Raw genomic sequence first — 24,411 nt, forward strand, 5'->3', positions numbered from 1 at the left:
ATGATAATCATCATCCTGACCACTCCACACCCAAACCGCCAGAGGTCATGCTGGAGGTCACGGTGCGATGAAGCCAACAGAACCACATCATCTGCAAACAGCAGACGCAATTCTGAGGTCCCCCTTCCTCCCCCTGGCTGAGCCTCCAGATCCTGTCCATGAACATCACAAACAGGATCAGAGACAAGAGGCAACTCTGTTACTTCACTTGAGTATTTTAACTTTATCCTGCTGCTTCTCTACTTTTTACATTTTTAATATTATATTTTTTTTACTGCAATTCATTCAACGGTTCCCTTTAGTCACTTTGCAGATGGAGATTTAAACTCTTGTGATGAGCAGATAAAATAAAATGCTTTGTTATACAGAACATTAAAACACCAAACAGTTACATCATTAAATGCATCTGACATGTTGCACCATCAGTAGTAATAATAATGATAATATTCTAATAGTATAACGTACAAACTCTTTTAAATGGGTAAAACTTTCAGTCTCGTAATGTCATTGCGTCCCCTAGCGGCCAATTCAGTCCTCCACATAATAACACAGACCGATACTCTAACACAGTTTTAACTGTAGATTTAATGAACGGGACAAAAGTCAGGCTGAAAAGCACGATTGGGGTGAAAAACACACAACAAGTAAAATGAACGAGTATAAAAACAAGTAAAACACCGACATCTGTCACTGCAGAACATCATGAAACATCCTGGAGACATCAACAACAGCAAAAACATCTTTTAACGGTGTTATATTCACAATCAAACCATTTCAATGTGTCAATCTGTAGAAACAGAACAGCTGTATTTAAGACTCTCTTTGAGTTATGTTAATAAAATCTTTCACATGTAGTTAGATATAAACACAGAGCAGGCCCCTGAACTACAGAAGTAAAGTAAAATCAGTTCAGTAAAACCGCCTCAAACAGAACTCACCATGTGGTGTTTAAGATTTACTACTTTACCACTTCACCTCATCTGAAGATGAAAACACTGATACAACCAAAGCACAAATCTTCAACAGACTTCCTGCAGGTGATGCGACCTACACGAGTCCCGTCCTCTCTGCGTGCGCCTGGCTCCCGTTATCTTCGTCAACCAGAGGGTAGGGTCGCAGGTCCAGGGTCAGAATACGGCTGAACATGCATTCATCAAACTGTGAAGGAGAGAACATCATAGTTAACGCATCATCATCATGACACACGGAAATCAGAGTTCCTCTCCAACGTGTTATAAGAGTCTGTTACATCTGAGTAGACGCCCAGCAAGGCGTCGGCCTTAGAGAAAAACTCCTCCTTCAGAGAGATGACGATGATCTGCATGTTCTCTCTGGACTCGTCTCTGATGAAGCTGGTCACCTGGTTACAAACAGAACAAGCTGATAGAATCCATACAAATAAGACAACACACTTACACCAGGTCCACACTACACACTATTATACAACAGTTAGTTCTGACCGAGTAATGTGATTGGACGAGAGGCATTCCCTGAGTGCTGATATAGAGTACAACATCACTGGGACATGTAACAGTAAAATCACTCTGCTCACAGGTGTTATAAATATAAATACAACCATTAATTAACCCACTGTCACACCCGCTACACTGACGGAAACTGACACTATAGCGTTACACCAAGAAGATGGATATTTTCCCCCAAATTACATTTGAATTAAATTATGAGTGGTTGTCAGGAGAGGACGAGGAAAAGGAACGCCAGGACTCTTCTGTGCAGACCTCCAGGTGTGTTTGAATCCGGCCGTGCCAACATCCAGGTTTGCCAACGTTTCATCAGCTGAACTGGACGAAGTTACACAGTTGCAGATCAATGTAAATACAAAGTAGCTTGTGAGTTCCTGGCATGTGTGCTGCGTTGCCTGGCAACGGGCTGGGGGAAATGTTTGTTTTCGCGGAGCTGCGTAACATACTTAAATAATTTATTTCATCACTTTTTGTTAACATTTCCTTACTCAGCATTGCTGTTTAAGCTGTTGTTGAACTGTTGTATAAAAGCAATATCACACTCGAGGTCGTGATGTTGTACTGTATATCATCACAACTGTAATTGTCGAATAACAGCCGTGACGATATACAGTACAACACCACTCCCTCTTGTGTGATATTGCTTAATTACTATGTTGTGTAGTGTGGACCAGGCATTAAACCTTATTAAAAACATAATGATTAAAGCAGCTGTGCGGAACTTTTTACCATTTATAAAACTGCCCCTAGTTCGTATCACCCCCCCTTGAAGATCCGCATATTTACATTACACTCTACATGGCTATTTAGCATAGCCTCGGTCGGGTCGGACACAGCGGAAGTCAGCAAACCAGAATACAGCACCCGGAGGCGGAAGTAAGTCTGCACGCCTGCAGCGGCCCGCAGCCATTAAACCACAGAAGAAGAAGGAGCCGAGTTTACAAGTAGGATTTAAGAAACAGACTAAATGACATGTAGTAGGGAGTAGTGAATGATTTCAGACACATTGCACACTCTTGTACAGTAGGTGGTGGTATGCACCTGGAAGTTGTTTACGATCCGCCAATAAGTTGAGACAAGAAGAAGGAGCCGTGTTTACAGAGTGTTCTTCGAGTAAGCGGTACGCAACGGGCATTGCTGAACACATAACAGTTTTACCAGATGTATCTATAAGGACTTGGTTGTACTTTCGGTGTCATGGCGGATAAAGAAGGAGCACCATCTAAAAGCAAAAGAACAGAAGAACAGAAGAAGGCTAAACGGGACAGTGATAGGGCTCGAGCCCAAACGCGTGTAAACCTCGGTCGGGCATTCACCAAGTGGAGAGAGCTGAGAGATTTGAAAGGTTTTAAAACTGATCCCGAGTTGGCCCTTTTCCTAATCGACAGCTATGTAATTTTTGTTTTGATTTAGAGAATATATCGCAATTTGTTAGACGTTGTTTCACTTCAATATATGACGACATGGAAGTTATAAGCAAGCTAAATGTAACGTTAGCTGATGTGAACCACTTTTGTCTAGTAACGTTACAACAAAATTATCTGTGACTGTGACCATGAACACAAATATACAGCAGGCAGTTGTCCTCAGTTTATAAGAAATTCAGAGCTACACCAGAACATTTATGATTTTCCTCTCGCTCTCCAAAACAAATGCATGCGGTAATTGCCGGTTGCAGTTGAGATTTTACGACACCAGGCTGTGGGTGTCATACCGCTTCGACCAAAGGGGGCGCTATAATCAATGAAAACATAAAGTTCCGCACAGCTGCTTTAAGTAAAAGACTCTCTTATGGTTAGTTTTTATTTTCTTATCGCTGTGCCTAACACAACTTTCCCTTCAACAAAAAAAAAAAAGTCGCCACTCTGCTGCTGGAAATCCAAAGTGGACTAACTGATCTGACACACAATGTGTTGTTTGATAGCATACAAAGATCTGATTACTAAAGATTTGGGGTGCAACTAACAAATTGTTTTCATCAGTAATATCTTCTTTTTCATTATTCAATTATTCTTCCATCGTGTCAAATATCAGGGAAGATGACTTGATGTGACACATTCAAACGTTCTGCTCCTGAGTCTTACCTTGCCGATGTTAGTATTGTCCAGGGCTGCGTCCACCTCGTCCAGGACGAAGAAGGGAGCAGGGCAGAAGCTGAGAGACATGACACCAGTCATGAAGGTCAAATGTCAGAGCCACTGCCATTAAAAACTGATCTAACAAGTATATGATAATGTGCATCTGAAGGAAAGAAGAGGTGAACAGGTCTTTGATTTACAGAGGAACAATAGTCTCAGTACGACTGATAAGAACGAAGCAGCCATGATGGATTCAGAGACATGTCAAGTGTCTCTTTATCAGAGTTCTTCCTGTGAAGTTAACGATGTGAAAGAGGAGATCATCAGGCTCTCTGAACGACACGGCCTTTACTTTATTAGTCCATTCATCAGTTTAAAAACGTCACACGTTCAGTACCTCCAGGCAACTGTTACCCCCAAAAGAAGAAATGATGTTTCTGAAACATATTTCACAGTTTGTCAACAGCTGTGCTGATTCCTGTTTTATTTTTTGGTTTTGTTTCCGTAGCTGTGAGGGGTAATTATCCAGCTGTCCGGCTGATTTAATATCCAGCAAACACAGATTATGTTCAATGATTTTAGGAAACAGGATGGTGGTTTGTCAATCTGTCATTAAAGACGTATTCTTCTGTTTATTGTTCTTGTTATCTGGAGCTCTGATGTGCAGTTTAAAGTGATTAGTTTATCTTTCTGTCTGTAACCTTTGCTTCTCACTCAACACAATATTATAATCACGTGTTGGAATCTGATGTCATCTGGTCTCAGGGTTCACACATTTTCATGGACATTTCAAAACTTTTCGATGACTTTTCAATGACCCATAATAACATTTTCATTTGGGAAAAGCACATGCCTCACTGTGTCTGCTGCACCTTCCGGCCCAGTTACAGTATTTTTCTACACGCACACATGCCGGAGAGTCTCGCCTTCTGTAACCAACGCGCCACACTGTCGTCACATACGCATATAACATCTAAAAGCAGAAAGCTTGGCTGGTATAAATCATGGTAAATGAGAACTGTGCAAGATTTCCATCTATATCAAGCATAAAAAGTTGTCTGAGTTAATTTGCCTTACTTGACATTGCATGTCCTTCGATGTGCATCGCAGTGTCAATGCTGAAGCGATTTATCCTGCAGCCTTACGTCGATGCACATTCAAGCTATGTTTTGTCAACAGCTAACTTAGAGGAAAAAAACCTGCTGTTATGTTAGGTAATGTGGAAAGTTATCCCCAAAGATGACTGTAACAATTAATTTCATCACACAAAACAAAATTCCAGGAGTTTTATCAAAACTTTCAGTGATTTTTTCAATGACTTTTCCAGGCCTGGAAAACATCACTGTGACATTCCATGACTTCCCCACATTTTCCATGAGCGTAGGAACCCTGTGGTCTGTTTCAGGGTTTGATTGTGTTACCTGTGGATGGCGAACAACAGGGCGAGGGCAGCAATGGCCTTTTCTCCTCCAGACAGATTGTCCATGGACATGAAGCGTTTCCCCGGCGCCACACAGTTGTAGTTAATGCCACCGAGGTATGGCTCGTCTGGATTCTCTGCACTCAGAATGGCCTGAAGTACAAACAGCAGTCTGATTTAATCTCACTGAGTGGATCTCATTATTTAAGGCACCTGGCCTTGTTTGAAACATCTTCTGTATCACCCAGTGTGAAGTCAACGTATTGTTGACACTGTTCAGGCTGAGCTGAGGAGACTTTCATGAGACAAACACACTGGGGTAGGAATCTTTAGTGCAGATGTACACTGACACCTACTTAACCAAGTTTAATGTTCAGTAAATCAACCCTGAACAGCACACACACACTCCTGGTTGGTCTGTCAGGTACAGTCAAGTAAGGCTGATGTTGGAGGAGCACATTCTTTACTGACATGATTGTGGAGGAGGAAGAAAATCAACTCAAGTGCAACGTTGAGGGTTATGTTGTTTCACCTGGGCGCTGCTGTTCCTGCAGATTCTCTTATAGATCTGATCGATGACGATGGACACGTGTTCAAAGCACTGGCTGAAGAGTTGTAAGCGACGGGCTTTGACCTGCTCGAACTCCTGACTGCATTTTCTGGCTGCTCTGGTGCTGGCATCAAACGCTGACAGAGGTACAAGAAACAAAGTTCAATTAGCAGTTAGGATACTTTAGTTATCACAGTATCTTCTTAGATTTCATAGATACCATCTGTCACTTCGTGTAACTTGTCCTTCACTTCTCTCATCTTGGCCAGAGCTTTCAGGTTTGGAGCTGTGGTGCGATGCAGCACTGCTTCTATAGAGGAGGCCGACTCCTTCAGCCGCTCTAAGCAGGCCTCAATTTCCTCGTCTGCCTGCAGACTCTGTACAAACACAAATTCAGTTCATGTCATAGACATTTTAGAGATTTGTTTTGCTCTTTTGATTTTGCATTTGTGATATAATGATTTAAAGATGACAGGAAGTAGCCAGTAGTCTTGTAAGATTTATTGACTAAGACGCGTACTCAGTGTCTTACTGCTAAAGCCTCATTCAAAGGTACTGACAGAGGTAGTTTAAAGTAGTCCCTACACACCTCCGTACAGAAGGAGCAGCCACTGCTCCAGAAAAAGCTAAACATAAAAATGCGTCTCTCTTCCTCCTCATCCTCGTTATCATCTGCTCATTAAAGTCTCTGGCTTCAGCTGCACATCAACATACAAATGAAACCCAGTGTTTCTCACACACTTGATTTATTTCTGGTCACCACAATATCAACATTGACCGCCGCTCTAAAATCTGAGCCATAAATCCAAACTGAGTAGTAATACTCGCAGCGTGAACACAGCCAAAGCCTATGATGATCATGAGGCTCAATGTCTCACCCTGACTTCTGCGTCCAGGCCAGAGTAGTCGATGACCAGAAGTGCTTCTCTCTCGTAGATGTTCATGGTGGCTGAAGTGCTCTCAGATTCTGTGTCCAGCTGCACAAAGAAAAGATTCAGACATCAGATAACAATACTTCGTCTTTTCATTTTCTTCATCTGCTCAGAAGTCAGCAGGGCGTCTTGTCTTTATGACTCTAATCTGAAGGTTTCTGCAACTCCTGTTATTACAGGCTCTTATTTTTTTCTCAAAATATGATCATTTAAGCTCAAATTAATATCCAGCACATTTCCAGAACCGTCCAGGGCTGGTGTTGAAATGGTAAATTCAGTTCTGTCTGTCGTACCTCCACCTCACTGATTTCATCCAGGCTCCCTGACAGCAGAATGACGGGCAGACTCTGGATCTTACAGGCCAACAGCAGGTTGTGTTTGACCAAGCGTTTCTGCTCCAGGGCCGTTTCTGCAGACATCACCTCCCGTTGAAGCTTCACCAACTCTCTGAGAGAAAGAAAGTAACCATCCAAAATTAATCTTCCTGATGGATTGTAACATTTTGGATTTACGAAATACGGTCTTTAAAAACTTAATATTTTGATGGTTGGTTCATGGAATCCAAATCAATCAACTCACACCAATAAACCAGAATTAATCACATTGCAGAGGAAAGATCCCATAACAATACTGTTTCCTTGTGACCTCAAGGTCTTAAAAATGTTGTTACAGATCACGACTGAAAACAGAGTTCTGTTTAAGTAATACTTTTACAGATAAAAACAACCATGGATCATAGTTAAGTTATTGCCAAGACTTATTCTGTCTTAAGAGCCCTGTCAAACAATTTAGAAGTAATACCACATTTTAATGTTTTATATATGGTGTTTAGAGTTCCCCGTTTGTGCAACTTCTCCCAGCAGTCTGCACAGGGAAAACAATCTGTAACAGCAGCAGCATGTCGTAGCAGTAGTAGTAATAATACTCCAACAGCACAGCAAGTTGTGTTAGTAGTTGTGTTACTTGTTGATTTCTTGTAGGATCTTAGTTTTTTGGTCCAGCTCAGCTTTGGCAGCGGACACCTGGCTCTTCTTAGACAGCAGCTGGTTCTTCAGCTCCAGCAGTTTGCTCTGGCCCTCCTCCACCGCTGCCAGAAGCTTCTCCTCATCCTCAGGAGAGGAGTGGAAAGATCAGGTCAGAGAGGTTTGCAAAGTCTGCTGAAATGTTCATTTCACATCTGTGTCCAGACACAAAACCTAAACACAGATTTATTCTTTAATCTTATTTGGAGGAAATATTCCAGGAGGAGATGGGTAATAAATATTAACCATGTTTGTTAGTAACTAAACCTGTTATCCTGGACACCTTTAACCCTTTCATACAGGTGGCAGTTTAACACCTGAGATGATACCTTCCTCTGCTCGGCCATGGTTCTCTCCTCCTTGTCGATGGTTTCCTCCATTTTGCGGTGCTTCTTCTTCTGCTGCTCCAGTTGGTCTTGTCCGTACTCCAGCTGCGCTTTCAGGCGAGTGCACTGACTCTCAAACTCCAGCCTGAAAGGAGAATCATATCAAGATGTTTATGCTGTAAAACACCTGAGAACATGTCACACATACTAATACCATCGATGCAGTACAAACACAAATCATGTCATTACACACGACTCTAAAATATTCTGAATCTTTGGGCGTCGGTAGCTTAGTGGTAAAGCAGGCGCCCCATGTACAAGGCTGTTGCTACAGCGGCCCGGGTTCGAATCCAGCCTGTGGCCCTTTGCTGCATGTCATCCCCTCTCTCTCCCCCCTTCACGCTTACCTGTCATGTCCATTAAAGGCAAAATGGCCCAAAAAATATCTTTAAAAAAAGAATATTCTGAATCTGAAGTTTGCAAACCCAAGCAGTAAGAACATTTAATTTCTGCCAATTTTTTCAGCACTGGCAAAATGGAAGTGCAACGTCTCAGATGATGTTGGTGTTGGACACTTAAACAGTGAATCTTGTATTTGAGCAACTGTTACAGACATTTGGTGACTGCAGTCATACTGTGATGGTATCTTATGCTTAAGTTAGAAAGATTTCCTCAGATAAAACCCTTATATATAAAAAATATAAATGTGATCTCCTCTCCTTTTCAAGTAAATGTTCATCACTTCAGCATTTACTACATCATATCACAGGTTTGAACTTGATTTAAGTTCAGCAGATCCAGTATATATGACTGAAGACAGTGGTGTGTTGTTTGTCGTACCGCTTCTTGTCAAGCTCTGTTTGCTGTTTCAGGTGCTCCTGCTCATACTCTCTGATGCTGTCCACACCGATCTCAGCACAGAAGTCAGAAAACACCAAGTCTTCCATCTAAACACACACAACATATAAACCGTAAGGTCAGATCAGGTCAGTTTAATTTATATAGGCCAGTAACACAAAATCTGACTCAAAGGACTTTACAATCTGTACAGCATACGACACACTCTGTCCTTAAAACATGGCTCAGAGAAAGACAAACTCCCCATATTAACATTTTAATTGGGGAGAAAATGGAAGAAACCTCAGGAAGAGCAAGAGACGGGGCGATTGAGTTTGTCTGCCTGAGGCTGTCAGTGAAATACTTTATTTAACCCTTGAGAGAAAAGTTAGCCGTGGAAGCTACACTGTTGTATGCCTGAAGTTCTGACCCATGAAAATTTAGCGAAGCCACCTCATGACGTGAAACATGGCACTGAGACTGATGAAAATACACCAGCGTGGTATTATTTGGTTCAGTAAAAGCAATGAACTGAAATATTAATGGCCTAAAGTTCCTGGTAACTTCAGCATGGGGGTCAGAACTGCAGTCAAACAGGTTCAAAACAGTGTGCAGAGGGAAAGGGATGTCAGGATTAAGTGGTTTTGCCATGACTGCGGTTACATAAAGCTCCGATATCTGTGGTATCCTGAATCCTGCACTGCAACTCTCCTCTTGTGAGTCACCTGACACATGTACCAGTTTGTTTTGAGAGAGAGAGAATCGTGACACTCAGCTGATCCATTGAGAAGAAGAGCTGTAAAAATGTCAAGAGGGAACTGACATTCTAGCCTCAAATCAGTGTGGACATCTGCTAAATGACCAGAAGCCTGTTGAAGATGAGTATCTAATTTGCAAAGTGTGCCTTTGAAAAGTGACTGTAAAGGGGTCGAACACTTTAAATACATTACAGCATCTTCCAGACAATCATCCACTGCTCTATGCCCAAGTCAAGGTGAAGAAACGTGACTAACCCATGTTCTAAGCTGGACTTAAGCAGTTTAAACGATGTCTTACTGCTTACTTTTGTTACCTTGTGAGGACATCGTCTCACCAGCGTACGAATCTCTCTCTTTATATATATGAGATATTGACATGATGCATTGTTTTCTTCACATACTGTGATATAATAAATTCCCTAAACAATAATTGTGAAAACTGTTAAACTGTGATGTTTCATTTAACAAAAACTGTGATATCAAAATCTGATGTCATAACATCTCTGCAGAGACAGTCGTACCTGATTGATCTGGCCTCTGATCCTCTTCATCTGTTCATCCTTTGCCTCCACACTCTCCTTCTGCATCTGGATCTGAGACTCCAGGTTTGCTAATTCACTCTCCATACGCGAAATCTCCTGAAAACAATCAGCAGATGACAAGACAGAGTAAATACTGTGACACTGTGAGTTCATCTCTGCTTCCTGTGTCACCATGACACAGTATATCCTTGTCCCAGAGAACACAGTCTCAGTCATGGTATCACATGTGAGAAAGTCAAACTCCTGCGGACCTACCACTTGGCATTTCAGGATAATTTTCTTCCGAAGGTTTTCCAGCTCAGTTTTGGAGTATTTGAGGCGAGTCTGAGCGCCCTGAGCCTGAGCAATGATCTGTTTCAGCTCTGAGTCCTTCCGCTTCAGCTTCATCAGATCCTATCAGAACAAAACACAGTGTGGACGTCAACTGGGAATAAGTTACTGACTCTTAAATAGTAATTTCATGCCAGAAGTATACTGTCTGAATATGACAGGACATGTTTGTTAAAAACACAGACAACTGAAGCAGTTTTTGAGCTACAAGTAAACTGACTGAAGTTTACACTGAATGATTTTTTGACAATTTTGTGTGTTGACTGACGCGTAACTCTGCTGTCAGCTGGTCCTTGCGTTCCCTCAGCTTCGTCAAGTCCTTCTCGTCCCAGCAGCGAGCTTTGGTCCGCAAGTAACTGGAGCCTCCAGAGATCATGCCAGACTTTGTAAACATGGTCCCATCCAGCGCCACTGTCTACAGAAAACACATCTGATTACATGTGCGCTGGCAGTAAAGGCCAACACGTCAGTCAGTCAGTCAGTCAGTCAGTCAGCAAGGTCAGAGCTTCAGAGATGGCCCACGAGATTTACGGTGCTGCCTCTTTATGGTCACATCTTTGCCTGAAGAAGCTGTATGCGACATTTTCCCCTCTTAACATCTCCTACGTTTTATAATCTGAAAATAAAGTAATCAGTTTTGTAATTTCAGTGTGTTGTTAGGTGTAACTAACGAAGCCGATTTAACAGATTTAACTGAAGTGGAAATCAGTTAAACAGCATTCAGTATTTATGCATTTAAAGAAGAGAGACAGAAGGCATTTAAGTCCTGCCCCCACCATGAGGGAAAATAATTCATGTCTATCTGTTTGGGTGAAGGTGCCTCTGTGTTTTTCTCCCATCCATATATTTTAAAATATTTAACTCTTTCAGCTGACACAGCATGAACTGTGTCTCCTCGTTGGTCCAAAAAGTCACAGCTCTGGATGTAGATTTCTCCATGTTGTTATCAGCTTCTTCGTCTGTTACAAATTTAATGCTATTGGACTTCCAGGTCAAAGCCCGGGGCGGAAACTGTGGAGCATGCTCAGAGCGCCAGTTTGGGCTGATTGACTGTATACATGTAGGAGTCACATGATCTGGGTGTGTTAGTCCCACTGTGACAAATTCACTTTAGGACCATTTCACTCACACTGACATGTTTACATTGATTTCAAAAGTCCGGTTTTAGTTGGACTGACACAATAATTTGATTTTCTCTGATGTCATGTAAACATACTAACTGGGGGAGGCTGACAACATTTTACAACATGATTGAAAACTGTGTGAGCCAATCAGTGGGCTCACAGTCAGTGGTGCTGGTCACAGTTGGTCGGACAGTGTGTAGGTGGGAAACTCGATGCCGCAGAGATCGCTACTGCACAGACAGTCTATACTGCACATATACGGGATATTATAGCTTCACTATGCAGGGATGTCTCTGTTTATTTGCCCATTTCCTGTAAAGCACTCTGAACTGCTTTTGTATGATTTGGTGCCAAACAAATATATTTAAACTGAACTGAACTGACTCCAGTGTGGCCGAGGGCTGAGCTTACCTTGAGGCGCACCTGCCCATCAAAGGCCAAACTCCTTGCATCTTTGATGGTCTCACAAACCAACGCGTTGCCACAGACAAACTGCACCACTTTCCTTAGCAGGGCAGCAGCTGTGCCAGTGTTAACCTGCACAACATCGACCACCATCTTGGCACCTGGCACCTCCCGCAGTCGCTCATTCAGAGGACTCACCTGGGCACACAGTGGTGATGGTGATGGTTATCACTGACACTACATATTCATGTACTAGAGACTACTAGAGATTCTGCACACTGAAATACACCAATAACTTTAACGTCTTTGCCAATTTGCATTTTTCACTCACACAGACAAAGTACTTACATCCAAGTAGTCGATGGGCAGGAAAGTTTCACGCTCAGCTCTCTCCGTCTTGATGAAATTGATACAGTCACGAGCTACTTTCTCTGAGGTAACGACAATGGCGTTCATGTTGTGGCCAAACACTTTGGTGACAGCCAGCTGGAACTTCTTATGGATCGGGCTGCACAAGTCAGACAGACGACCAAACTGAGACAGAAAGGATAAAGTATTGAAAAGAAGTTTTTCAGAAAACAAGTGTGTCAGAAATAATTTCATGATACTAACAAATAATAATTTGAAAATAAAACATTCCTCTTTAAAGATGCAGCTGCACATTAAGGGGCCGTGTCCACCCAAACGTTTTTTCGTGGGGCCAGTGTAGGCCAGGGGGCATTTACACTGCCCTACAAAAGCTGTCACTGTAACTTCAGCTGTTCAGTCGCGGTGGAGGAGGAACAAATACCTTGAAGACAAACCATCACTAATTACATGTGCCAAATAACAACAACGATGGAAGAGAAATCTGTTTATATATTCTCTTTCCTCTCATGAACCCACACTGACCAGCAAGTCCGTCCTCTCTCCCTGATGCTTCAGCTTCCCCTCGTCCAGAGCCAACATGTTTACCTCTGCAGATATTGTGTACCACAGTAACCAGATGCAACCAAAGTGTCTCAGTTGAAAAAACGCTGTGCCTCCAGAGCGCTCTCAAACGCTCCCAGCTGGGTGTTTCCTGAGGAGAGCCTGGCTCTTTCAGCACTTTGGTGGACACGGGGTTTAAGGGCAACATGAAAATAGCTCTCAGTAAGTATTAAGGCAGACAAGAGACTGTTAAAAATGATTAAATTCTAAATAATGAACGACCATGTAGTAAAGTGGTTTATAGCTACAGTATATTTTAATGATGCTTGAAGGAAAAAAATGTCTTTTGATTTGTAGGGATTATATGGAGAGATTCATTATAATCTTCCAGGGAACTAAATAGAGCCTGAGAGGAGTTATATCAAGAAGTGATGTTTCTATCAGGAATGTGTGCACCTCAGTGCTCTCCAAGGTGCTAATACTACAGCTGGGAACCTCCAGCTTACCTTCTGCAATCAAGGATAATCATTGACTTCACCTGTTTCCCGCCCTTTATGTGTGCACATACCACAGAAGAGCTGTCTAAGTTCTATTTGTTGTTTTCAGCGCCATAGACTGATGGTCACCAAGTGAGATCAGTCAGATAGCCTTGTTTGTGTGTCGTGTTTTTTGTTTTACTATGGCAGTAAATTCCTTAAACACATCTTCAGTCTCCTGCCTCACACTGCACATTGGTCCCTACTTTATTCTCTCTGGTCATTATGCCTCTCTGTCTCTTACCACACTTTCAGGGTAGAGCCTGCGGAGCCTCTCCAGCAGCTCTTTGCGCTGCGTCTGACGACTGCTCTCCTGACTGTCCAGACAGGCGTTCCCCAGCTCCTCCAACACCTGGCCCAGCTCCTGGTTCACCTCCTCGCTGCGTTGGCGGCCCTGCTGCAGCTCTGCACTCAGGCTCTTCTCCCGCTGACAGTAATCCTCAAGGGACAACCTGAAACATGCAGGAACTGATTTTATGTCCTGATTTTTGGAATACGTATACGTCACCTCCCTGTCAGTGAGCTTTTACTGGCTGTACAGCCATGCTGTAGAAGGTATGCCCATGACGTACGTGCAGGACTTGGTGTAGTCCTCCAGCTTCTCTGCTCTGCGTGTCAAATCGTCCAGCTGAGTCTGGTTATTCCTGATGGCAACCTTCAACAGATGATGTTCCAGGAGAGGTGTCATTAAAGCAGCTGTAATTTAAATTTTTACACTAACAAAGTAGTGCAGCAAATAACGACTTAGATACTGGATAGCGTAATATCCCAAGTGCTGTCTTTTCCTGGTTTCAAAGGCTGCTTTACAGTAAGGTCACATACTTTTCTGATATTACCAGATTATTCTAGTTGTTCTATTATTTGCCTTCTGCCTGCTCTTAGTCATTATATCCACATTACTGATGATTATTTATCAAAAATCTCATTGTATGAATATCTGTAAAAGCACCAAAAGTCAGCCCTACAACATTGTTATTGAGGTATTTGATCAAAAAAGGAAATGATGACCTTGTGATATTTCATTTTCTCCACAGTGGGTGATGACATGTCAGTGCTGTGTATGCAGCTTGTTTCTGTTGTCCCGAAGTGGCCAAAGAAATGTATTATTGCATGTTTCAGGATTTAGTGTTAATCACAGATTCAGCATGAAACATATTGGACACGTGTATTTCAGCAGCTGTGACTGTTAACAAAGATGTGACGTGGCAGCACCAATGTGGCCCCTGACAGTACCTCCACTTCCTTCTTTCTGCGCTGGTCGAAAGCCATCTTCTCGTAATCCGCTCTGACCTCCCACTGCAGTTTCTCAGCCTGCTGACTGAGGACCGCCCCCTGCTTTCGGGCCAGCTCCTTCAGCTCTGTGTATCGCTCCATCTGTGGCAGAAATACAGTCAAAAACCCACTGAGGGTGTCAGGGTATTTTTCCCCTTCATTTATCGAGGTATCTGCAGTTTGGTAATGTGGCTCTTGACAGCCATCAACAACCAAAGCTGACTGACTTTAACTGTCTGATTAATGGACATTTGCCATCAAGGGACATGTTCAATTTTGCATCAGCTCATAATGTAGTTCCTTGCAAGATAAGCGTGTGTGGTTGTTATGGCTCTGGCCGTATTCTGATATGTGTCTTAGTTTTCTGTGTCCTTCCTCTGACTGAGTTTTGATTGAGAGTGAGTGCTCTGTATGTGTGAGAATCTCTGTCTCCTAAACTACAGGTGTATCACACTGATTGGCTGGAGTTGGGGCTTCAGTCTGAGGGAGCGTCAACTGCTGACTGCAGATCAAAAATCCTCTGGTTTTCAAAAGTCTGACAGCAGCAGTGTTCTGTCCTCGGCCTCCAAACTATTATTATTCTCTATGTCAAACCTGAAGGTTTCTTCTTGGTGACTGGTTCACACGGAGTTATATTTGCTTCACTTTATTGTTAATCTGAACTTATTTAGTCACAGTAATAAATAACTACTTAAACTGCAATCCTACTGTGAGGCATCTGGTTTGGGGTCTGGGGTGGAACAGCCTTTTACACTTTTATATTGAGCTTCTGCCCCCCATGACGGAGGTGTAACAGTGGTTAGATCAGATTAAATTAGAAACGTGTAGTGGATGTTCAAGTTTGTATTCAAGATACATTGATCACAACAAAACCCCTTAAATCTCTGCTATACATTAGGACCAGATAGTCTGAAGTAAAGCTCTGCCAAGGAGCTGAGCGATGACTTGATGGCCTACCAGCTCCCAGCAGTGACATTTTAACTGACTTTTGGTTTGACTGGACTTGAGAGGAGTCACCATTGTTTGACAAACACTCACCTGATCTTCATCCAGCTCAATGTCTCTGCCCGGGGAGGCTCCCCTTTCCTGTACCCGCCTCTCGTAGTTCCTCCAGGCCCTCTCCAGGTCAGAGATCTCCTGCCGTCCCTCTGCAAGCTCCTGCTCTTTAACAGCCATCAGCCTCTGACTCTTCCTCAGGGCGTCATGGACCTCCTCAGCCTTCTTCATGTGATGTGAGGTGTTCACCTTGGCTTTGATGTACTGGGATCGAGACTGGGACAGGATGTGCTCCTGGGCGCTGAGTGACAGAGTCAGAGGAGGCTTAGGTTAACACAGACCACCAGTGTATTTATACAGTATGATATGCCTGTTTCATCAGAACTGAACAGACGCCATCATCAGAGGCCTGGCTGCCTTTAAACATCCCTACACAGAGGAACAAAGCAGCTGGTGAGGGACAAACAAAATATGTCTGGGTGTTTTCTGATATACACACACCTGATCTCCTTCTCGACGTGCTGCTGCTCTCTGTTGAGGCGTCCATGTTCCTTCTTGTGGGTTTTGACTGTCTGTTCTGCGTTCACCACTTTACTGTTCTTAGCGGCTGCAGCCTGCTGTTTCTCCCTCAGGGTGTTGCTGAGAGCGTCGATGGCCTTCTCATTGTGGTAGAGCTCAGCCAGGCTCAGCTGCAGGCGGGTTTGGTAAAGGTCATCCACCAGTCCCTGGTACCTCTGGGCCTGGAACAAAATGGAGGTTGATGGAACCAGCCATTTGGTGGGTAGGAACACTCAAGAGAATCTAAGGCCACTGAACTACAGTACAGCTGATGTTCAACAGTCAGTTCATATGAGGACACATAAATCAGTAATTAAAGATGCTCTCCTCTTCCTCCATCAACAGAATGAAGGCCAGGATAAAGCCCCATAAACCAAATAAATAAAACAAGAGAGTGAAGTTTAAAAAAAATCACTTTCTGTCATAACATGATGCTACATCTGTATAGCAAGAACATTTTTTCTACAAATTCAAGAAGTCCATTATGTTCTACTTATGACCAGGGATGGGCACAGTTAGTTGACACATAAAGTATGTCTGTCTCCGAGCCTCACACACTGGCTCCATGTGGATGTCTTCCTGAAAAACTTGACCAGAGAGGTGCTTTTGGGGACAGGAGATCCTGCTAGCCTGGATGTATGTGTGTTTGTATAAGTTTGTGTGCAAACCCATGCATGAGAGTTACCATCTGAGTGTGTGTTTTTTAAATAGAGATAAATCTGGAAGTTAAATACTCAGTAAATAAAAGTGATTTGTAAAGTGTTATTCATTGTGTTGTTGTTGTCATGCTTTGTAGGATAACATCTGATGTTCATAACGCACGGTGCAGAATGCCGCACAATTCAGTGACATCTAATATATGATTTGGTTATTTAAAAATGTGATCAACGATTTCAAACGGCTTTTATAATATACACATTATTTTTACAGACAATGTTTAACTTTACAGATTAAATTGTGTTATTTTCAAACGACTCAACTGGGCTGGGTGATATGACCAAAATGTCATATCACGATATAGGTCATTTTATATTCCAATAATGATACATATCACGATATAGCACATTTTAATCCAATGAATAAAAAGTTGCCCCCCCACCAGCATAAATGTACCTCTGTGTGTGCTTTTACGTAGCATGCAAGTGTTCCAGATTCAGAGGGGTGACGGAGATCAGACTGATCTTTAACCTCTGCCATGAGGGAGTACAAAAATGTTACTAGGACGAGGGGAGGACATTTCTCCTCGTTTGATAACATTACAATGAGTGGGGCAACTGACTCATTTTAAAGAAGATGATAGAAAAAGAGAGAGCAAGCAGCTGTGGTCGAGCAAGCTAGAGAATGAGTGAAGAGAAGGAGCACTGGTAGCAAGAAAGCTGGTGAATCAGATCAATAAAGAGTTAGTTTCTGATTGTTTCACAGCAGTTATGTTGTAAAGCAGAAACACGCCCACACCCTCACACACCTCTGCTCAACACTGAGGCTGCGCTCCGCACCACCCGATTTGGTCTGAATATTGTCGCCGTCTCGCTGCTTGTCTGCTCCTTCTCAGTGCTGCAGGGCTGAGCCAGCGCAGTAGAGACAGACAGCAGTTATATAAACTCGTTGTGTTACCGTAAGTGCTGTAAAAGCTTTGCGAATTAAAAAGCTAAGAAGAGTAATTTATCAATGAGATCCGTGCAAAAGATGGATAGACTCCAAATCACGAAAAATATTGCCGATAACGATAGAGAAAAGTATGAAATGATAGACATTTTTCTCTCGTCACACGATAAATATCGTCATATCGCACAGCCCTAAACTCAACTAGTCTAAGGGTTAACTTCCATTTAAACGCCAGGGACATTAGTTGTTGGGGACGTCCCTAGTTCTGCCCACTGAAGCTGTATTTCAGAATACCAGCCTGGGAAATTCAGGCATCAGTTCAGGACAGATGGAATTCATATCCATCATGATGTGCTACTTTACAGTCACGCTGCATCACAGTGTGACCACCTGCGCCTCGGGTGCAGTCCAGACATCCATAGCATTTTATCACAATGCAATCACAGCTACATCATGGCCTGGCTCATTGAGCTCAAAATCCAATCTGAGAGCAGTTAAAGTGTCCAGAGACCAAAATGTTCGTCTGATAGTCCAACGGTGTCTGAGGGGCTGAGTCCAGCAATTCTCATAACCATCCAAAACTGTCAATCTGACACTCACATCCACCTCACAGGGGAGTTACAAAAAAACACACATCTGTCACTTTTTGTGTACACAAGCAGATCCCTCACTGTGAAGACCTCACAGGACAGATTGTACAAAAGTGTGTCCTTGTATCGCCAATGATGACCAGGTGTCTCCTCTCTATATGACAGCATGTTTTCTTACCTGTCCTTAATGTGTCAGAACATCGACACTTCTGCCGTCATGCAGGGTCAAATTAACTTTTTAATTTCAGGTGAACCTTTAGTGAAAGCTGAACTAAGTTATGTTACCAAGTTATTCAATGACAAGTCTGGATCATTCTGGATGCCTTTCTTTTGTTTAGTGCTGCATGATATGATAAAAATGCGCGATTGCGATTATGGTGGACAATATCGCGATTTGCGATTGCGATTACAATATAATTACAATAAAATGTAATAAATAAATGGTATCATGAGTCTTTTTGCTTGATTCAGCGTTTCCCCTACATTATATCAGGGGGGCACTGACCTGACAGTTATTGTTATGGACAGACAGTGAGTCAGTGACCATCAACAGACTGAGCACAGTCAAACTCGCTGCTCACACAGCAGCGCAGCACGGAATTGTACACACAGCTGAGCGAGCATATGTTGCGTTCAGGTGATGTCACGTAAATGACAAATTCCAGCACGCCATTAGCACAACACAGCAGCATGTCAAGTGGGCCGAACCCGAGCAAAATTGCTCCGTTTTTCATTTGTTATGGAGTCCATGATTTCCCTGTGACACTTACAAATGTTTGCTTGACTGTGCTTGGATGTTGTTTTATGAGGCTCTGGCAGCTTTCAGTTGTCTCTCTGTCTTTAACGTTACACGGCTCGGCTTTCTCTTGCATGCATTCTTTCTACTTTTGCCGGTGCTGTCTCAAGTGCTGATATAGATTAGTCGTGTTGCCGCGGGACATGGCGACTTTAACTTTTAAACTTTTACACAGCACATCTTTCAGGTACAGTGACATTGGACAGAAAGACGTGCTGTGTAAAAGTTTTAAAGTTAAAGTCGCCACGTCCCGTCTCAAGTGCTGATATAGATTGGTCGTGTTGCCGCGGGACGTGGCGACTTTAAGTTCTACACTCAAACAGCACGTCTTTGTGTTCAACATCGCCGTACCCGAATCCAAAGTATCGCCATGTAACAGACGTTTTTTTCGCCACCAACTCAGCCTGTTCATGGTCGAGCTCATGCTCCTCTTCAGCGTCTGTGTTGGTCACTGCTGCACGCTGGCTGCACGCACCAGGATAGCTTGTGGGCGTGATATCAACAAACTCCACACACTACAGGAGAGGCAGTCACGTTCACAGGCACACACGTTAATATTTATTTAGCCTACATTAAATTGCAAATCGCAGCCTTTTATGCAGTTATGTAATCGCACAGCCTGACATCGCGATTGCGATTAGATTAATCATGCAGCACTACTTTTGTTGTTGTTGTTTTTATGTTTTCAGGGAGACAGTTAAGTCCCTAATTCTGGAAGCAGCAAAAGCAGCATAAGTGATGGTACTGTTGCAGCATTGTTATTGTTTTCTTATAGGAAAGTTAATACAAGCCACAAGGGGTGGGGTGATTCATCCACGTAATTGACTACGAAAAATTTTGCAAAATGTGCGTCGGTGCGTCACAATAAAGTAGGCTGCACCTGGTGAAAACATGGATTCCTCCAGAGAACAAGTGCAGATGAAAACCTCGCCTACAAACTGAAAATGACTTCTCTCAGCAGAACACATGCAGCGCAGATACTTGTAGTGAAAACACCCCAGAGCTCTTTGACAAGATGGCAGCAGAAAGCACCAACCTGTTCACTTTTTGTCCTACCAAGGCATAACCTATCAGGATTATCCACACGCTGAATGTGTTTCTGTTCGTAGTAGTCACTTAAACTTTCTGCACCGCCGCTAATGATACTGCATGTGTCATCTAACATTGTTATTCGGCTGTTTTATATTTTCTGTTTCCTTTCATTGGCATGCAAAAGCAACAATTTGATTTAGAGATTAGACTCATTTTAAAATATTCCACTACTATCATTGTTTTCAAGAGACTGTGATTGAATAAAATATTTAAATATTTATGAGACATTTTTATTATTTTTGGGTAATTCATATTAATAGAGTTATATAACAAAATAACCTTTTGAATGATTGATAAATTAGTCGTTAGATTAGTTGACTAATCAAAAAAAAATTGTCATGTGAATCGATTAAAAAATAATCATTAGGTGCAGCCCTACAAGTAGTCTCTTACACAGGCGCCGATGACGTCAGCACGCTGGCTGACTTTGTCGTCTGTGGACATTCCCATAGGAAAGTTGTAATAGAACTAGCGCTGGCTCCCAGAGGCAGTGATGTGATTGGATCCAAATCCGTGTACTTCCATACTTCCTCGACCAACAGCTGATTACCTTTGCCTTACAGCCACCTACACTGGAATTGCTGTTCCCCGAATTGTTGTCCGTAGTGCAACAGAAAAGGAAGTCTTCAGTGCATCGCAAGAAGAGATTAAAATGAATATGATTTCATTTGATTCAGCTGCAGAGCTGCAACATCCACAAGATTGGAGAAATTAAGGATTTACAGCACGCCGTACCTATGGCAACGCCGTCATGTGGTCCGGATATCCCCGCCCATTTCTATTACAAAACTAAAGACGAATGTCCCCAGACTCCCATTTCGAAGTAAGGGAAGCTGGTCATGCGAGACTACCCTACAAGCGGTCTGCTCTCAGCCAGACAGTTTTTCTGTGAGTGGTTATGAATGTAGCAGGAAAAATAACTGCAGGTGTGTGGTGACTTTGAGGACTGGAGTGAACAGGCCACTGTAGCTGGGTGTACAGACGGATCTTATTTTTATTTTTGCGTGACTTTACCTCTGCTCTTTCCTGGGACACCTGTTTCCTCTCGACAGTAGCAGACTTCTTCTTGTTGAAGTGAAACTGAGTGTCCTCTTTGGCCTTCAGCAGGGCCTCTTTCTTCTTATTGTACTCTGCAGCGTACTCATTGGACTGACTGATGGTCTCAAACATCTTGGTCCTCTCCTTTGGGTCCTTCAGAGCGATGGACTCCACTGCCCCCTGGTGAGGAACATCGGGACCAACACACTTGTTTGTAAGGCATTATAACAACCAGTCATTATAAATGCTCACAGTCACACCTGATTGTTCTTTAGTTTCACAAACTGGGTCACAGAGCTTATCATTCATACAGCTGTAGGTCTCCTCACTATGAGAACTGTCTCGACAAAACAGCATAAATATTTTGGGTATGTATCAGGGCTGCACAATTAGAACTTGCACCTTCACATTTAAACTCACCCAACACTGCTTTCACTGCTGATTAATAAATATTTAAGATTTTAATAAGGTTCTTCTTCACCTGAACTCAGTGAATCTCCTAGAAGTTAAATACACTGTATAAATTAAAGTGTTTATTAAACACATATCTTCGACCAAATGGAATTTGATTGTTATTTCAGGTCGTCTCTAGAGTGTAGATATATACAGTGATGCGCTGTACAGTGTTGCTGATGCCGAAAAAAGGATGGGTTATGGTAGCAGGGTAATAAAAGATTTTGAATACCAGTTAGTTTTACAAGCAGGTAAAGTGTAATGACGCCCTGTCTGCAACAAAGAAAATTCGCCTGCAAGAACACAATGTCCAGAAGAAGCTTAAATAGTTGTGGCTTTCTGGAGGATTTGCTGAGTATCATAAGTATCATCACCAATTGTTCTAACAGCGTTTACCTGGAACACCAGACAGTTTCGAGCTTTGGTCACAATGCCGATCTTCTTCAGCTCCTCTGTGTATTTGGCCAGAGTGACACGCACCCCATTGATGTGAAACTCAGAGGAGTCACCTGAAAAATGCAATGAACAGCAGTTATGACAGCACCTGATATATATCAGACCTCTGCAAATAAAACTGCTGTTCATCCTTCTATATGATACTAACGGGGACACCTGGTGAAATATTTCTTTCTTTTTCAACTGTCTAAAATCTCTTTGATTAAAGCAGAATTGAAAGCAAAAGCATTTAAATTCTGCAGACCTTTCATTTCAATATCACGACTTTTGTTATTACTACCCTTTCTAGGAATGGATTAGAATCTCTTTATATTAATGCATTTATACAGATCCTGTTTTTTTAATCAGCTGTCTAACTATCAACTGTATTTCGGGCCCATGTGTGTGAATATATATATATATAACGAAAAAATGTCATTTCACCATGCAGGGTTAATAAAGTTCACCTCCTTCCTCCAACATCTTCATGCACCAAAATGACCAAACCAAATGGCCTGTGTGACGTTATTATGATGACTACATTACTTTGATTAATGGTTATGAATTCATGAATCAGGGCCAGAACAACAGTCATGACTGAGGAGCAGGTCTGACTTTACTGTGGAGCTGGAAGCTCATCTTGACAGCTTTATCCCCCCCTCACCTGCCCCCCACTGAAACAAACACCTGTGGCTTCCTCACCAGTAAACTATACACCTGTAAATATTATGTACATCTACGCTCGTTAAACTGACCTACGATGGTCCGGCAGAAGGCCGTCTCCTGGTCCTCGTCGTCGCAGTACAGCATGGCGACGCGCGCGGTGTCCTGCACCGGCCGCCCGATGTGGGCTCCGTGTATCAGGTCCCGGAGGTGCTTCACCCGGAGAGAGGCAGCCCGCTCCCCCATGACAAAGCTCAGGGCGTCCATCACATTGGACTTACCTACAGAGTTTTAACACCTGTAACTTGTCTCTGAATAACTACATTAACATGTAACTTCCAAGCTAACACCCAGCTAACCTACATTTTAAAGAGCGTAATTCATTATTTAAAATATATAATTTACACAAAACAGAGATGCTGTAGTTTTTATATTGCCTCCAACAACATATCCAGTTATGAGTTAATATTTCATATTCGTAAAAAGGGGGATATGTAAAAATTTGTCCAAGAATTAGCCCAGTTAAAAGTAGGGAAGCAACTAAGCTAGCTAGCTTGTTAGCATCACCAGCTAACGTTAGCTCGTTAGCTAGAGAGTTAGCAACCATTATACATAAAGACTTACCAGAGCCGTTTGTACCAATTATACAGTTAAACCTCATGAACGGACCGACAACTTTCTTCCCTCGCCATGACTTGAAGTTTTCAATATCGATTTGTTTCAGATATCCCATTTTAATCCCAGTCAGTGGAGTTTATTAGGCAGCTAATTAATGTGTCAGAGGCAAAGTCAGCTAATCAAAGGAGGCTACAACTAGAGGCGGGAAAACAACTTGTTCCTCTTGAGAGGCACAAACATATTTTACTTGTTTCTCCACCTTTATAACTTATATCAGTTCATGTGCTATATTTATCTGTAGTTAAACATACAACAACCGAAGTAATAATAATATTAGGACAGTGTAAAGGTGTAGTTAGGAGTGAAAAATTTGCTTGTCTTGTATTTGCTCAAAATACACTTAGGGACTGTTCATTATCAAGTCTGATCTTAAAATAGTGATATTTCATCAAAATCACTTTATTCTACATCTCATGTAACACTTGGCCAAAAATAAACCGTTTGCACGACAAGTGTGAAAAACTGAGCCGTTTTTCAACTCCAGGATTTCACCTTCAACTAATTTCTGAATAACACATTTGCAGTGTTGGGGGCAGGATGGGTCTTTTAAGCCAAAGCTGCAGGTTTGCTGCCCTCTCCCACAAACCTGCAGCTCTGGCTTGGAAAAGACCCCTCCTGCCCCGTGTGTACGACCCCAGCAAAGCTCAAACACATCCTGGTTGGCTGTAGGACCAGCCTCAAGGCAGATACACTTGGAGACACAACCAGGTCCTCAGGTGTCTAGCTGACAAACTTGAGTGTAAGAGGGTATTCATCAACGCCCAACCCTTCAACAACCAGGATGCGCGCAGACACCCACCATTGTTTGTTAGGGAGGGAGACAAGCTGAGGACCCACCCCTCAACCCCTGATCTGGGCCCACTGAATGCAGCCAGGGACTGGCAGTTTAGAGTCGACTTGGATCAGAGGCTCATTTTCCCCCTGGAGATCGCGACAACCACCCTGCGACCAGACCTTGTCCTTTGGTCTAATTCCTCCCAGC

At 42.7% G+C, this 24,411-nt stretch overlaps 1 protein-coding gene across 1 annotated transcript; it reads right to left on the reverse strand.

Moving 5' to 3' along the window:
* Positions 1-595: 595 nt before the first annotated feature.
* smc1b (structural maintenance of chromosomes 1B) lies at positions 596-23,762 on the reverse strand. The gene is made up of 25 exons (XM_049574135.1): positions 23,376-23,762; positions 22,844-23,032; positions 22,050-22,162; positions 21,177-21,380; positions 16,023-16,261; positions 15,564-15,822; positions 14,487-14,627; positions 13,826-13,908; positions 13,498-13,705; positions 12,157-12,342; positions 11,815-12,006; positions 10,548-10,694; positions 10,205-10,342; positions 9,929-10,045; positions 8,653-8,759; positions 7,816-7,957; positions 7,428-7,573; positions 6,758-6,911; positions 6,411-6,509; positions 5,753-5,909; positions 5,515-5,669; positions 4,984-5,135; positions 3,569-3,638; positions 1,250-1,360; positions 596-1,158 (listed from the first exon to the last, which is right to left on the reverse strand). Exons 1-25 carry the CDS (start codon positions 23,482-23,484, stop codon positions 1,048-1,050), a joined length of 3,729 nt encoding a protein of 1,242 aa, XP_049430092.1. The 5' UTR covers positions 23,485-23,762; the 3' UTR covers positions 596-1,047.
* Between the last annotated feature and the right edge of the window lie 649 nt (positions 23,763-24,411).

This window comes from Epinephelus fuscoguttatus, linkage group LG4 (genome assembly GCF_011397635.1).
Source record: "Epinephelus fuscoguttatus linkage group LG4, E.fuscoguttatus.final_Chr_v1".
In the NCBI taxonomy this organism is placed as follows: domain Eukaryota; kingdom Metazoa; phylum Chordata; class Actinopteri; order Perciformes; family Serranidae; genus Epinephelus; species Epinephelus fuscoguttatus.

Bases quoted from the DNA above. Each gene is read 5' to 3' on its own strand.
- smc1b (XM_049574135.1), bottom strand. From the start codon at position 23,484: ATGGGATATCTGAAACAAATCGATATTGAAAACTTCAAGTCATGGCGA. The intron at 5,670-5,752 runs GTATCTATGAAA...TACCTCTGTCAG, and splicing joins GTTACACGAAGTGACAGATG to CGTTTGATGCCAGCACCAGA. The intron at 3,639-4,983 runs GTAACACAATCA...CATGTCTCTCAG, and splicing joins CTGTTGTTCGCCATCCACAG to CTTCTGCCCTGCTCCCTTCT.